Source organism: Eschrichtius robustus, chromosome 3, assembly GCF_028021215.1.
Source record: "Eschrichtius robustus isolate mEscRob2 chromosome 3, mEscRob2.pri, whole genome shotgun sequence".
Taxonomy (NCBI): domain Eukaryota; kingdom Metazoa; phylum Chordata; class Mammalia; order Artiodactyla; family Eschrichtiidae; genus Eschrichtius; species Eschrichtius robustus.
The window spans coordinates 119,494,031-119,505,853 of NC_090826.1; the positions used below are offsets into that span (position 1 = coordinate 119,494,031).

An 11,823-nucleotide genomic window follows, 5' to 3' on the forward strand; every position below is an offset into this window, starting at 1 on the left:
AAATGGAATTAAATAATTAAAAATTGGGACTTCCCTGGTGGTGCAGTGGTTAAGAATCCGCCTGCCAGTGCAGGGGACACAAGTTCATGCCCTGGTCTGGGAAGATCCCACATGCCGCAGAGCAACTAAGCCCGTGCGCCACAACTACTGAGCCTGTGCTCTAGAGCCTGCTCACCACAACTACTGAAGCCCACGCTCCTAGAGCCCGTGCTCCGCAACAAGAGAAGCCACCACAGTGAGAAGCCCACACACCACAATGAAGAGTAGACCCCGCTCACCACTAGAGAAAAGCCCATGCACAGCAACGAAGACCCAATGCAGCCAAAAATAAATGAATGAATGAATGGATAAATAAATAAATAAAGTTTAAAATAAAAAGAAAATGAATGCTCAAAACCATCATGAGATATCATCTCACAACTTTAGAATGGCTGTTATCAAAAAGACAAGAAACAACAAGTGCTAGTGAGGATGTGGAGAAAAGGGAACCCTTGCACACTGTTGGTGGGAATGTAAATTGGTGCAGCCTCTGTGGAAAACAGTGCGGAGGTTCCTCAAAAAATTAAAGATAGAGCTACGTTATGATCCTATGATGCATGACATAAGCTGGTGTTGGTGTGGGAGAAGGCAAGATGGAAATAGTTAATGGTTTACTAGCTGCAAATGTTGGACCCATGTTTCAAAGAGCTTGAGAAATTTAGGTTTGCTTCAGGAATATGTCAGTATACCAAGGTGTTAAAAAACATAGGTAAGGAAATGGCAGCAATAGATTACAGGCAAGCAGAAGATGACCTGGAGTCAATAGAGTGGCATCTTGCTGGTGGAAGCAGTCAGTAACTGGTGCTTTGGGAGTAGAGCCAAATACAACTCTAGGCTGGAATTCAGGGCAGGGCTGTAGAGGGGGTAAATGTACAAATATTGGTGAATAATGTAAAGAAGAAATCCAATCTTCTCTCCCTGGGCCAGTACAGGAGAGAGGGAGCACAGAGGTTATGGTTAGGAGCTACATGGATATATCCCGCATCTCAGTGACTAGGATTTTATTCCAATAAAGGAGCTGAGGCAAATAATATACTTTCTGCCCTTGCCATGATTGGCTCAATCAGAATAAACCTCATCGTGGCTAGGCTTTAAATAGAGGATTTGGTGTTCTAATCACTTGCTTTCCAGTCTAAGATGTCTTCTTGCTTCAGTTTCATCTTTTGCATGATGGTAGGGACCACAGGATGGCCCATCAGGAAATTCTGCTCCAGAGAACTGGAAAAGACAAAAGGAATGGAAAAGGGGCTGATGGGATTTAGAATTCTCATGAATAGGAAGAATAGACACCCTACCCATTTCACTTTCCAAGTCCAAGAGAATGGGGAGTGGGCAAATCATACTATGATGCAACTGCTCTTCCTTTCTCTGTGCTCTTCTTAATATTCTCATTTTTTTGTCCATTTTTCTTTCCAAAGACTTACCTCCCCCAGCCTGCCATTTGCCCTGACTCTGTGTATAAGCTGATGCTCAGCTGCTGGAGAAGAGACACCAAGCACCGTCCCTCATTCCAGGAAATCCACCTTCTGCTTCTTCAGCAAGGGGACGAGTGACGCTGTCAATGCCTGGCAACAGATCCTCCTCACAAGACCTACCACTCACCCACGCCTAAGCCACTCCATTTGGACATTGAATGGACCTGAGAGACAGAGGCTTGTTTGCCTTTATCTCTTTCTGTCCCTCGTCTCCCTCCACTCCACTCCCCCACTCTCTACCCCGACACGTATATACTTTTTTTACATTAAAGAACTAAAAAAGAAGAAAAAAAAAAAAAGCCTAGGGCAGAATAGGGCAGATAAAATCTAGTAAAGAATCTTACTTGATATACTAAAAATGTTGGATAACAAAGGCTAGATAATTTATAAAGGTTAAATATGCTTGTGTTTATGAATGTGCAGATTCTACAATATGTTTTACATGTCACCTTTTTAAAAAAGTGGTTGCAGAAAGAAAAACTTGAAGAATAGTAATGTCTTAGGAAACATGAGATTAGACTTAGGGAAATTACTTGGTAAGTGTGGAGAATCTGATGAAATGGTATTCAGTAACTAGTCACCAATGGTTTAATTTCCTAATTTGGCCTGTAGACATGTCCTGAACTCCGCATTTTCCTCTCCTGGCAAAGTAGATGTTAACATGCTTGAAAAAACCCAGCTCCTTGGAATGGGTGTTTTGTTCATTCATGGGCAGGGATCAGGGTTGAGATCTATATGCACAGGAAATACAGAGGATGTACATAGGAAAGAATATCTACTTCAAGGCTATATGAACAGGAATCGTCATTTGCAAAAAAAAAAAAAAAATGCCTCGTGCATGGAAGTATTCTTGAATAGAGAATGGACACAGGAAAAGAGGCCTGTGGAGGACAGGTAACAGATGTGATACTCATTTCTGCAGAGGGTCCTCCTCTTGTCTTGTTCAGACATTTTCAGGTGTGTGTTTTAGTGAGAGCCTGATTTTGAGTGAGTACAAACTGTTGTTTTTTGATATCTTGATCCTAGGCCTTTTGGTTCATCTTCTCCAAATCTTCCAACTCTTTTAATGGATCAATACCCAATGGAACCCAAGGGCTGGTGATTGAATTTCTCAGGCATAAATCTGAAGGTCATGTTCAATAGGGAATAGATATGTTCTGAGCGCTCCCAAAGGGTTGACTGAGGACCAATGAGGGGAAGTTACAGGGAGATTGATTTCCACTCCTTATTAGGGAAAACATCACCAGAGGTAGAACATGCAAGGATGAATGGGCTGCCTCCAGAGATGGGGAGTTCTTTGTCACTGTCCTTTTGTCAATAGGGTTTCAAACCTAAGTGGTTGTGGGAGATGATGTTTAATGTCCTTTTAACCCTAGGAGTCCCTTGAGAGGAGCAGGTTGAGCGTGGAGGAGTCATCCGTGGCTGCTGCTTGGTGTTCACACTCTTGCCTTGGAGATGGTATGACCAGCAGAAAAAGAAAGTTTGAGGCTCTGGCTTCAGAATACGTGGATACTGATAACACTGTCAAACAAGAGTCCCCTCAGAACAGATTCTGAGCTTTCACACTCCACAGATCCTCAGATTCAGTAGGAAACAGGAAAAGAGAACCCTCAATTCCCTCTGAGGAGAAACAAGAAAAGATCACAATATAAGCTTCCCAAACTTAGAAGAAATAGACTTGACCCCTTGGGTCTGCTTCTCTTGCCTTCACCCAGCCCACCTTCTACACAGTCTCTCAGGAACTTGAGTGTTTCCCCCTGTCCAGCCTTCAGCGTTGCTCCAGGCCACAGCAGAAGCATAAATCCCCAATCCCCAAGATTCATTTTGTGGGTCATCTTCCTTCCCCTAGAAAATACCCTTTCCCCATGGTGGTCTTGTGAGTCTGGTCTTCAGTGTCTCCCAGGACTAACTTTGGAGAGAACGTCAGTTTGGGAGCTTTGACCCTATTTCTGCCTCAAGCCAAGTGTATCATCTTGGACAAGTCACTTTGCCTCTCTGGACTTTTGTTTCTTTATTGGAACAAATTAGATGAGATGGTCTTGAAGTCTCTTCCAGTTCTGATATGTTCAGTGCTCATCGGATAACTGGATCTACAATTGATGCAGACTCAGTTATCCGATCATCTCCTGCTCTGAAGATCGTGGTCAGCAAAAGAGATCATGTAGGGAAGCCACTATAATCGTAGTAATAGTAACACCTGTCATTTGTTCAGTGCTTTAAAGTTCACCTTGTAGTGTACCACATACATTATCTCATTTGATATATGCAGGACCAGACATGTTCTTTTATACTTGGGACCTGCCACACTCTCCACATTCTCAAGATCAGTGTTAACTTCATGTATTATTCAGAGTTCTCCAGAGAAACAGAACTAACAGACTATATATGTATATGGAATTGGGGGATTGGCTTACACAATTATGGAGGCTGTGAAGTCCCACAATCTGACATCTGCAATCTGGAGATCCAGGAAAGCTGCTGGTGGTGTAGTTCTGAGAACCAGAAGGCCAATGGTATAAGTCCCAGTTGAGGGCAGGAGAAGACTAATGTGTCAGCTCAAGCAGTCAGGCAAAGAGGGCAAACTCCCCCTTACTTTTTTCTTCTATTCAGGCCTTCATTGGATTGGATGATGCCCACCCACATTGGAGAGGGCAATCTGCCTTACTCAGTTCACCAATTCAAATGCTAATCTCATCCAGAAACACCCTCACAGAAACACCCAGAAATAATGTTTAATCTGAGTGCCACATGTCCCAGTCAAGTTGACACGTTAATCATTCCATTTCAGTAGAATCATAGGGACTTGAAATCAGGGCCTGTAGCTTATTCTCCTTTATCCACGTACTTCTGGCAGGAGTACATCCAGACCAGGCCATGACTTCCTATGTGGAAAGAGGAGAGACATAATTTCCCCTTGCTTCGCCTAATATCTCTCTACTTACTTCTTTTTACAATTCTGCGTCAGTACACTGCATTTCATGATCCCATAAAAAGTCATATTTAAAATGAACTTAGTATGTCTGGATTTTTCTGGCCTTGAGTCATAGAGGTAATCTATTTCAAGCAGCTGGCAAATATATATTGTCAGGTACAGTTATCTTTTTCTGAGATGAGGAAGGCACCATCTTCTGGCACTAAGGCTTTGGTACTACAGACACAGTCTTAACTTCTCCCTTAGTCAGACCCATCAAGTTTAGCAGCACAAATCTGAGAGACCCAACAGGGCGCAATGGCGAAGGCTTAGTATGTAGACTTTAAAGGTAGCTGCAATCCAAATTAGAAGAATGAAGCTAGGAATTATGTAGAAAAGGAGATAGGAAAAGGGATGAGAAACTGTGGGGCCTTGTTACCTTTCTAGGAAGTTATCCTCTTCATGATATATGTGAAATATTTTATGTCCAGATTGTGGTTTTGGGGTAGTCAGATTTAAATGTATACTTTTGCTGGTGAATGTGCTGATAGCTAAGTCCAAATCTTGATGTGCTGTCCAGACACATACATGCTAAGAAAAGATCTGGAGTAGAAAGAGGCCCCCGAGGGGGAAATGTGGTTTTAATGCTATGGAAAGATCACTCGCAAATGAATAAGACTGTATGACAAAGGGCATTGTATAGAAGTGGTGCAAAGGATGAATAAATGAACGTTCATGTGACTGGACGGGGCACGTGGGAGTTAGAAAGAAGGCTACATAATAAAGGATAATGGAGAGTGCGTGAGAAGGACGGGGGAGGTCAGGGCAAGCAAGATAGACACAGGGGGTGCTGTTGAGAATCCATTCTGAAGCATGAAAGCAGATCTCTCTGAAGAGGGAGCCAAGAGAGGACAGAAAGAGTAAGTGTGTTGAAGATAAAAGATAGATGTATATGGAGAGAGAAGAAATTCTGGATGATAGAGATTATAAAAATATTTATTTAAAAAATGAAAAGTCAGGTGCAGAGTATGACATGGAAGGGAGCTTTTCAGAGATTTAAGAAAAGGGAAGCCCAGCATGAACATAAAAACACACAAGCAACCACCAGGGAATGACCTTTTCATCTCACAGGAAGTAGGAGAGGGAGGCAGTTTGAACACGTGTATTCTAGACCACCTCAAGTACTGGGGTTTAATGGTGGTGAGAAGAAATCAACTCTTTGTCTGAACAAGACATGGCTTTCCCAGTGCTGCTTTGGAAATGAAGACCAAGAGATGGGGAATTTATGTTAGCTCGTGAGGCTTTGTGTTCCCTTCTTTGCTTCTGTTAATGAAATCCATTCTAAATAATGCTCATCACTGTTGTGCCTAGAAAGGCCACAGGGAAACATTGGAACAACAGGCTTAAGTTAAACTAGACTAAATCTTGTTTGATATCTGCACAAAGAGGTACGTGCCATGTTGGAACCATGTGTTTTTCTAGCCTCATCCAGACTTCCTACAAGAAAGCCATGATGTGGGGCTAAGCCATATGTTTTGAGTAAAGGAGAACTGAAGAAGGGGAAAGAGGTGAAGATGTTCCAAGGAAATAGTCTAAAACAGAAGAGCATCTGTTTTGCCCAAATACAACAAAAAAATGAAGAAAATTACAGTTAAGGCTTAAATTACTCCCAGTATAGAGGTAGTAAGGCTTTGATCCTAAATTGAGTTTATAGACCTGGAATTTGCCATCTTAGTCTTTTCAGCAAGACCTCTGACCTCTGGCAGTGCATATGGTAGGTTTCTGGAAGACACAGATCCAGATCCATGCTGGAATTCCCTTCTGAATTAAAATTTAACATTTTTATAGAAACAGATGAATGTCTTTTCCACTTGGTAAATGTCTTGGAATGCTAAATTGAGATGGAAAGAGACTGGAATGGTTAATGTTTATTGGATTTCTGGCATTTTGAGTTCTCTGCTACAATTAGCTACATCGCTTGGCTCAGACCATGGTGGGTAATTTGTTTAGTTGCTGTATCCTTTTTTTTTTTTTTTCTTTTTTCAACTTGTTATTTTGAAATGCTTTAAGACTCACAAGAAAATAGTACAGAGTGGCCTTTCCCTAACACCAGGCTTTCCCATTGATCACATCTTACATAACCATAGTCCAGTTTCAAAACCAGAAAATTGACATTGGTATAATACTATTAACTACACTACAGACCTTACTCAGATTTCACCAGTTCTTCACATGTACACATTTCATTTCTGGATAGTTTTAACCCTTGCCGATTTGTAACCTGGTGTTGCTTGGTTACATCAGGAAAGACATTGTCTGGATACGATTCTATAAAATCCCAAAGAGAATATAACAAATTAATCTGTTCCTTTGTCAATAAGCAATATCCTACCTAGACTGTTTCCACATTTTCTGACTAGTTTGGCTGTTCAGCATCTGAAACAATCCAAGAACAGCTTAGAAAAATCAGGCAACACAAAGGACAGTAAGATCCACAGCTCACTAGCTAGGATAGAAGGAAATTAATTATAGGTGGTTTCTGCAGTTCCTACGAGTAGGATTTGTATGATGGCAAGGAGAGGACTTTAGAATAAATCAGTATTTTGGTCAAGAGCTAAGGTGGCACTTCATTAATGGCACCAGGGAGAGCTTTTCGAAGGAATAGAGTACAATGGTAGAGACCCCTAGTGAGTAGCAAAACACTATTCTCAGAATAGTAGAGAAGTTTCATTTGTCTAAAAGTCTATTCTTAAATGGAATAGCAACCACATTGGACCAAATTAAATGCAAACACAGCTGCAACCTGGCCCAGAGGTTCGGATGGGATAGGGGAGTTGAAACTCTGGTTTTGTGGATTACAGCTTTGAGTTTTGTGATGGCATTTTTAAGCTGCCCTGTTTAAGAGTCACAAGATTATACCTGAGTTCACCTCTGTATACCCCATGTCCTGTAAAGTTCCTAACACATAGTGAGCACACCACAAATATTTGCTGAATGTTGTTTTTTGAATGAATAAAAGGTAGAAGCAGAAACTTGTCATCCGGCATAACTGGGGTGAATTTAGGGAAAATTGCTTTTCTGTAATGTAGAGGGTTTATTTTCAAATGAGGAAAGAGGGAAAAGTGCCCAGACTTGTACCTGTAAGTTACATCCTCCATTTCTAGGTTTACTGATGGTGAAATTGATCTATGGAAATGTCTTATTCTTTGAGGTATTTAGACAGAAATGCAAGGTACTTCTCTACATGGCACCCCAACAAGAGCAGGGAGCGACCCTGGCCCCAAACCCAGCTCTTTTGGAACAAGATTTTTAGTTTCTCTTGCAAACACCTTGTCAACAACTTCACAGGCCTCCAAAGGAGAAAGATGGGAGTCCCTAGCTAGCCCATGCTTACCCACATTCACAATTGCACGTAAAGGAATTTGCAAAGAGACTCAAGGGAAAGCACAAAGGGATAAGGTAATCATTTGCAGTGAAAAACTGTTTTCTTGAAAAGAGGCTTGGAAATAATTGAAAGTTGAGTCTATTCCTACAAACGCACCAAGAGTTTGTAATCTAGCCTATTCATTTTATGTCCTTTACTATTCATGATATCCTATTCTTCTACCCCATTGTCTGGTAACTTTTTCTGAGGATTGACTTTCTGAAGCAATGTGGTGCACTCTTCCTATGAGGAGGAAACATCTGGGCTTTATTCTGCAGGCTTTGGAGGATGATGTGTCTTGTCAAGGGGTAAATAGCAAACTGACTTAATTTTTGCTTAAAACTATTTTAGTCATTCCAAAATAGAATGCATAAAAATTCTCTGTATTAGAAGAAGAAATGAGATATACCAATTGTATATTGTCTTTTCTTTATTTATTCTCTGTAAGTCTGTCAGATGATAAATTGTAAATAACGATGATTAAAGAAATATGCTACTGATGGATCCTTTTTTCTGTGAAAATAGCACTGCTTCTGGGCTTTATTACCCTTAACTCCTTACTCCCTTACATCCTTTTTGGAGAAGTGATGGGGGGTGGGGACACAGTTGAGGGGTGTATGTGGTGTGGATGCCTGTTTGTTGAGGGTTATCCAACAGAGGGTTATTTACGTAGGTCTCACATATATTAGTTGATTGTTTATTGGAAGAAAATCACCTTGGTCCCTGGCATATCCAAACATACTAGAGATTGGGATTTTATGTTTTCACATTGGTCCAGTTCTAGGGAATCTAGTCCAGAATTAGGGATCCTTTATTATTGTTGTTACAAAGTTGTCTTGTTTGATACACAGAAATCCCTTCTAAATCCAAATATTGTCTGTCTCAAGACTGCTCACGCATACAAAAAGCAACAAAAAACTGAACAACCAGAATACAGACTCAGTCTTCATAATAGAGAGTAGGATGGAACCACCCAAAACAACATACGTCTTACCTGGTCCCTGAAGAATACATTTATACTTTTAATAATCTGAGTAATATGAACTTATTTTTTTTCGGTGACAAACATAGTAGGTAAGGGAATGGATATAAATTCCCAGAGAATAACCAGAGGACTCATGAATGTACACTCTGACCACCAGAGTGTCTGGTTTGATTCCAGGACTAAAGGCCAGGTGTTCAAGTATCGGTGTAGTGAGAGAGGGGTATTGGGGGTGAAGGAGAAAAAAAATAAACAGGAACAGCAGAGATGCACAGAGAGGTACAATTCTATTCTCAACACCTATTGCCTAAGTTTAAAGGCAGATATGAGTGATACATTTGCGTCCATATGTGATAAGCCATAGATACATATTATGCATATATCTGAAAATATAATTTGTTACCGAGGACAGAGATTATGTCTGCTCTTTTACATTTTAACAAACAACTTGAAGGGCACTGCATGTTTTAAGTGCTAAGAACTAGAAAACTGACATATCTCCATTTATAATTTTATACTCATTTGTATTTGAAAAAGTAATGTATACACTTATCCTCTGGTCCTTGAGTCCTCCAGAACAATAGCTTCTTATGTATAAGCAACATATGACCTTTTACTATCTAATGAAATGGGTAAAATCCCACTCTCAAAGTAGTTTTGCACCAGGCTGGTTGTATAGTGATTTGAAGAAAAAAAGAGATGAAAGATATCTACAAGAAAAGTCACATGACCCCACTGGCAGCTGTTCTTTTGCCCCTGTTTGCAAACCAGAGGGAAGTTAGTTCTGGAGAGGATTATAAGGGCCCAGAACAGAGCTCTGTTATGGAGGCTAAAGATAACTTTACTCATCTTTATCTACCTAAGAGCTATTTCAGGCACGATAAAAGAAATCAGAGATCAGTTTCAGGGTTTAGGGTAAAGGCAGATTTATTATATGAAGTAGTGAATAGACAGTCAAAGGTAAAGTGGTTACATTTACTATTCCAAACATGGGGCCAAGGACTGGGATAAATGGGATCACTGTGTACCATGTTTCCATCCGGTATTTCCAGGAAAATAGTCCATGAACAATACAAACTCAAGGTGACTAGTTTGAGATGATAAAAAAAAATTACATTCACTTACTTGCAAATAAAAATGCATTATGACTCTTATTGAGCAGTATCCTACATGTGATAAAATATTTTTAAAATACAAAATTAAATGTCTGTCATCAACAGAGTTCTATTCTCCTTGTCTCTCTGGCACCTCTAGCAGTTCAGCCTGTCTTTCAAAGGTTGCAGAACCTTGAAAGTAGCAACTTTATTTGAAAGAAGGAAGAGGAGACCGAGGTTTCCTCACTTGGCTTGGATGGACATCATGATGGAAGGAGACTGCTGGTCTTGCTCTGAAGTCTTCAGGCCTTCACAAGTCACAGTCAGTCCTACACTGGTTGTCATCCTAAGATTGTGAAGAGGCTGCGTCTTCACCTTATTTGTAGGAATGAGTTTTTCATAGGATAGCCACACAACCCTTGTGTCCCCTCTCTTATTCGTTTTACAAGTCATCTCTGAGCTCTAGGACACTCTAAAAGGAGACTTCGGGTCTAGATTCTAAAGTTTGGGGTGTACCGTCAGGCCTTATAAGATGGCCGCTCTCTTGCTCTCTGTACAGCCCTGCCCTACCTGGCCCTGCCTCACCCTTACCTTATGCACATGACTGCCTCCTTCTCCTAAGCTGAAAGCTTAATTAGTAACTACCTCTATGATCAGCCCAACCCCCAGCTAACTATTGTTCTAGCCCGAGGACCAGAATGACTCCAGCATGTTTGATCATCGACAAGAAAATCTGGCCCTTGCAATGGTTGCTAACCCAAAGAACAAGACCTTCCAGCAGTTTCCCTGGCAACCAGGGAGCTCTTTTGATGTCAAATCCCCTATTACTGATAACCTTCTCCTCCTCTGTGTAGCGAAGATTGCTGCCTTGTCCTGCCTGCTGTTGGCCATACACAGTGGGGTGTCACTCCAGGATCATTGCCTTTGACTTGTCAGCTTCCCTGTGCAATAAATAATTGATGTCTCTGTAGCTGACTTCCGGTTCTTTCTTTGGTCTAGCGACTGGGCAGTTGCGAGGATTGCAAGACTGCAGGGTGCAGCCCAACATGGGGTTAATTTTACCCTAGGACTTGGAGAAAATATTATTAAATTGTGGCCTCTTAGAAGAGTTGAAAGTGGGATTAAGGCTAGGAGCTGAGTTTCACCCAAATAATAAAGAAGAATTGATAATTTAGGAATCGAACCTTTAATAATCACATTTATTCTTTCAGTCTAATTTTATTGGTATAAGATTTATCTCATACTAAACTGATACCAAATTAATCAAACCCTCTAGGGTATTCAAAAGCCAATATAAATGATCTCAGTCATATCTTTCAGAGATCATTGCTGTTCATAAATAACTAAAACTTTGAAAGAGGCTATGAAATAAAGTATGTTCCACAGAGTTTGATACACGATGCGCAGTATTCCTTAGTGGGGACCGGGACTGGTGATGGTCACATTGTTACCAGTTCACAATAATCCAGAAACCTAAAGTAAGCTTTTTATAGCAGTTCGGCAGAGTTCCCATCTGTTGAAGCTAATAAAAAAAATTGGGGCTTGTATGCCTTTTGCATTTTATTTCATTTTTCTAGTAATTTATTTTTATTGTATATTACAAAAGTACCCATCTGGGACGGCTTTGAAAAACAAAGCGGGTCTTTTACCACAAAGAGTTTGAAATACACTGAAATAGGAGGTTACAGTACACGACCCATTGCGTCCTATAGAGTTCTGAGATTCTCTGGTTCCATACCATATTCCAGGTTTTGAAAATTGGTACTTCATGCATGATTCTACGTAAAGTTCTTAATAAAACAAATGTTCATTTTCGCGAAGATGATTTTTTTAAAGGAGGAGGAGTTCTGGGACCAGAAGCTGGGCTGTTAAGTGGCACAGTGCCTGGATGGAAAACT

General features: G+C 40.7%; 1 protein-coding gene across 3 annotated transcripts in view; it reads left to right on the top strand.

The window, feature by feature from the left end:
- Positions 1-8,350, top strand: part of DDR2 (discoidin domain receptor tyrosine kinase 2) — a 159,571-nt gene extending 151,221 nt beyond the window's left edge. For all 3 annotated transcript variants that reach the window (XM_068541173.1, XM_068541174.1, XM_068541175.1), the window contains one exon: positions 1,458-8,350. In XM_068541173.1, the coding sequence (XP_068397274.1) occupies positions 1,458-1,592 (135 nt within the window). In that variant the 3' untranslated portion in view covers positions 1,593-8,350. The remainder of the gene's footprint in view (positions 1-1,457) is intronic.
- Positions 8,351-11,823: the final 3,473 nt, after the last annotated feature.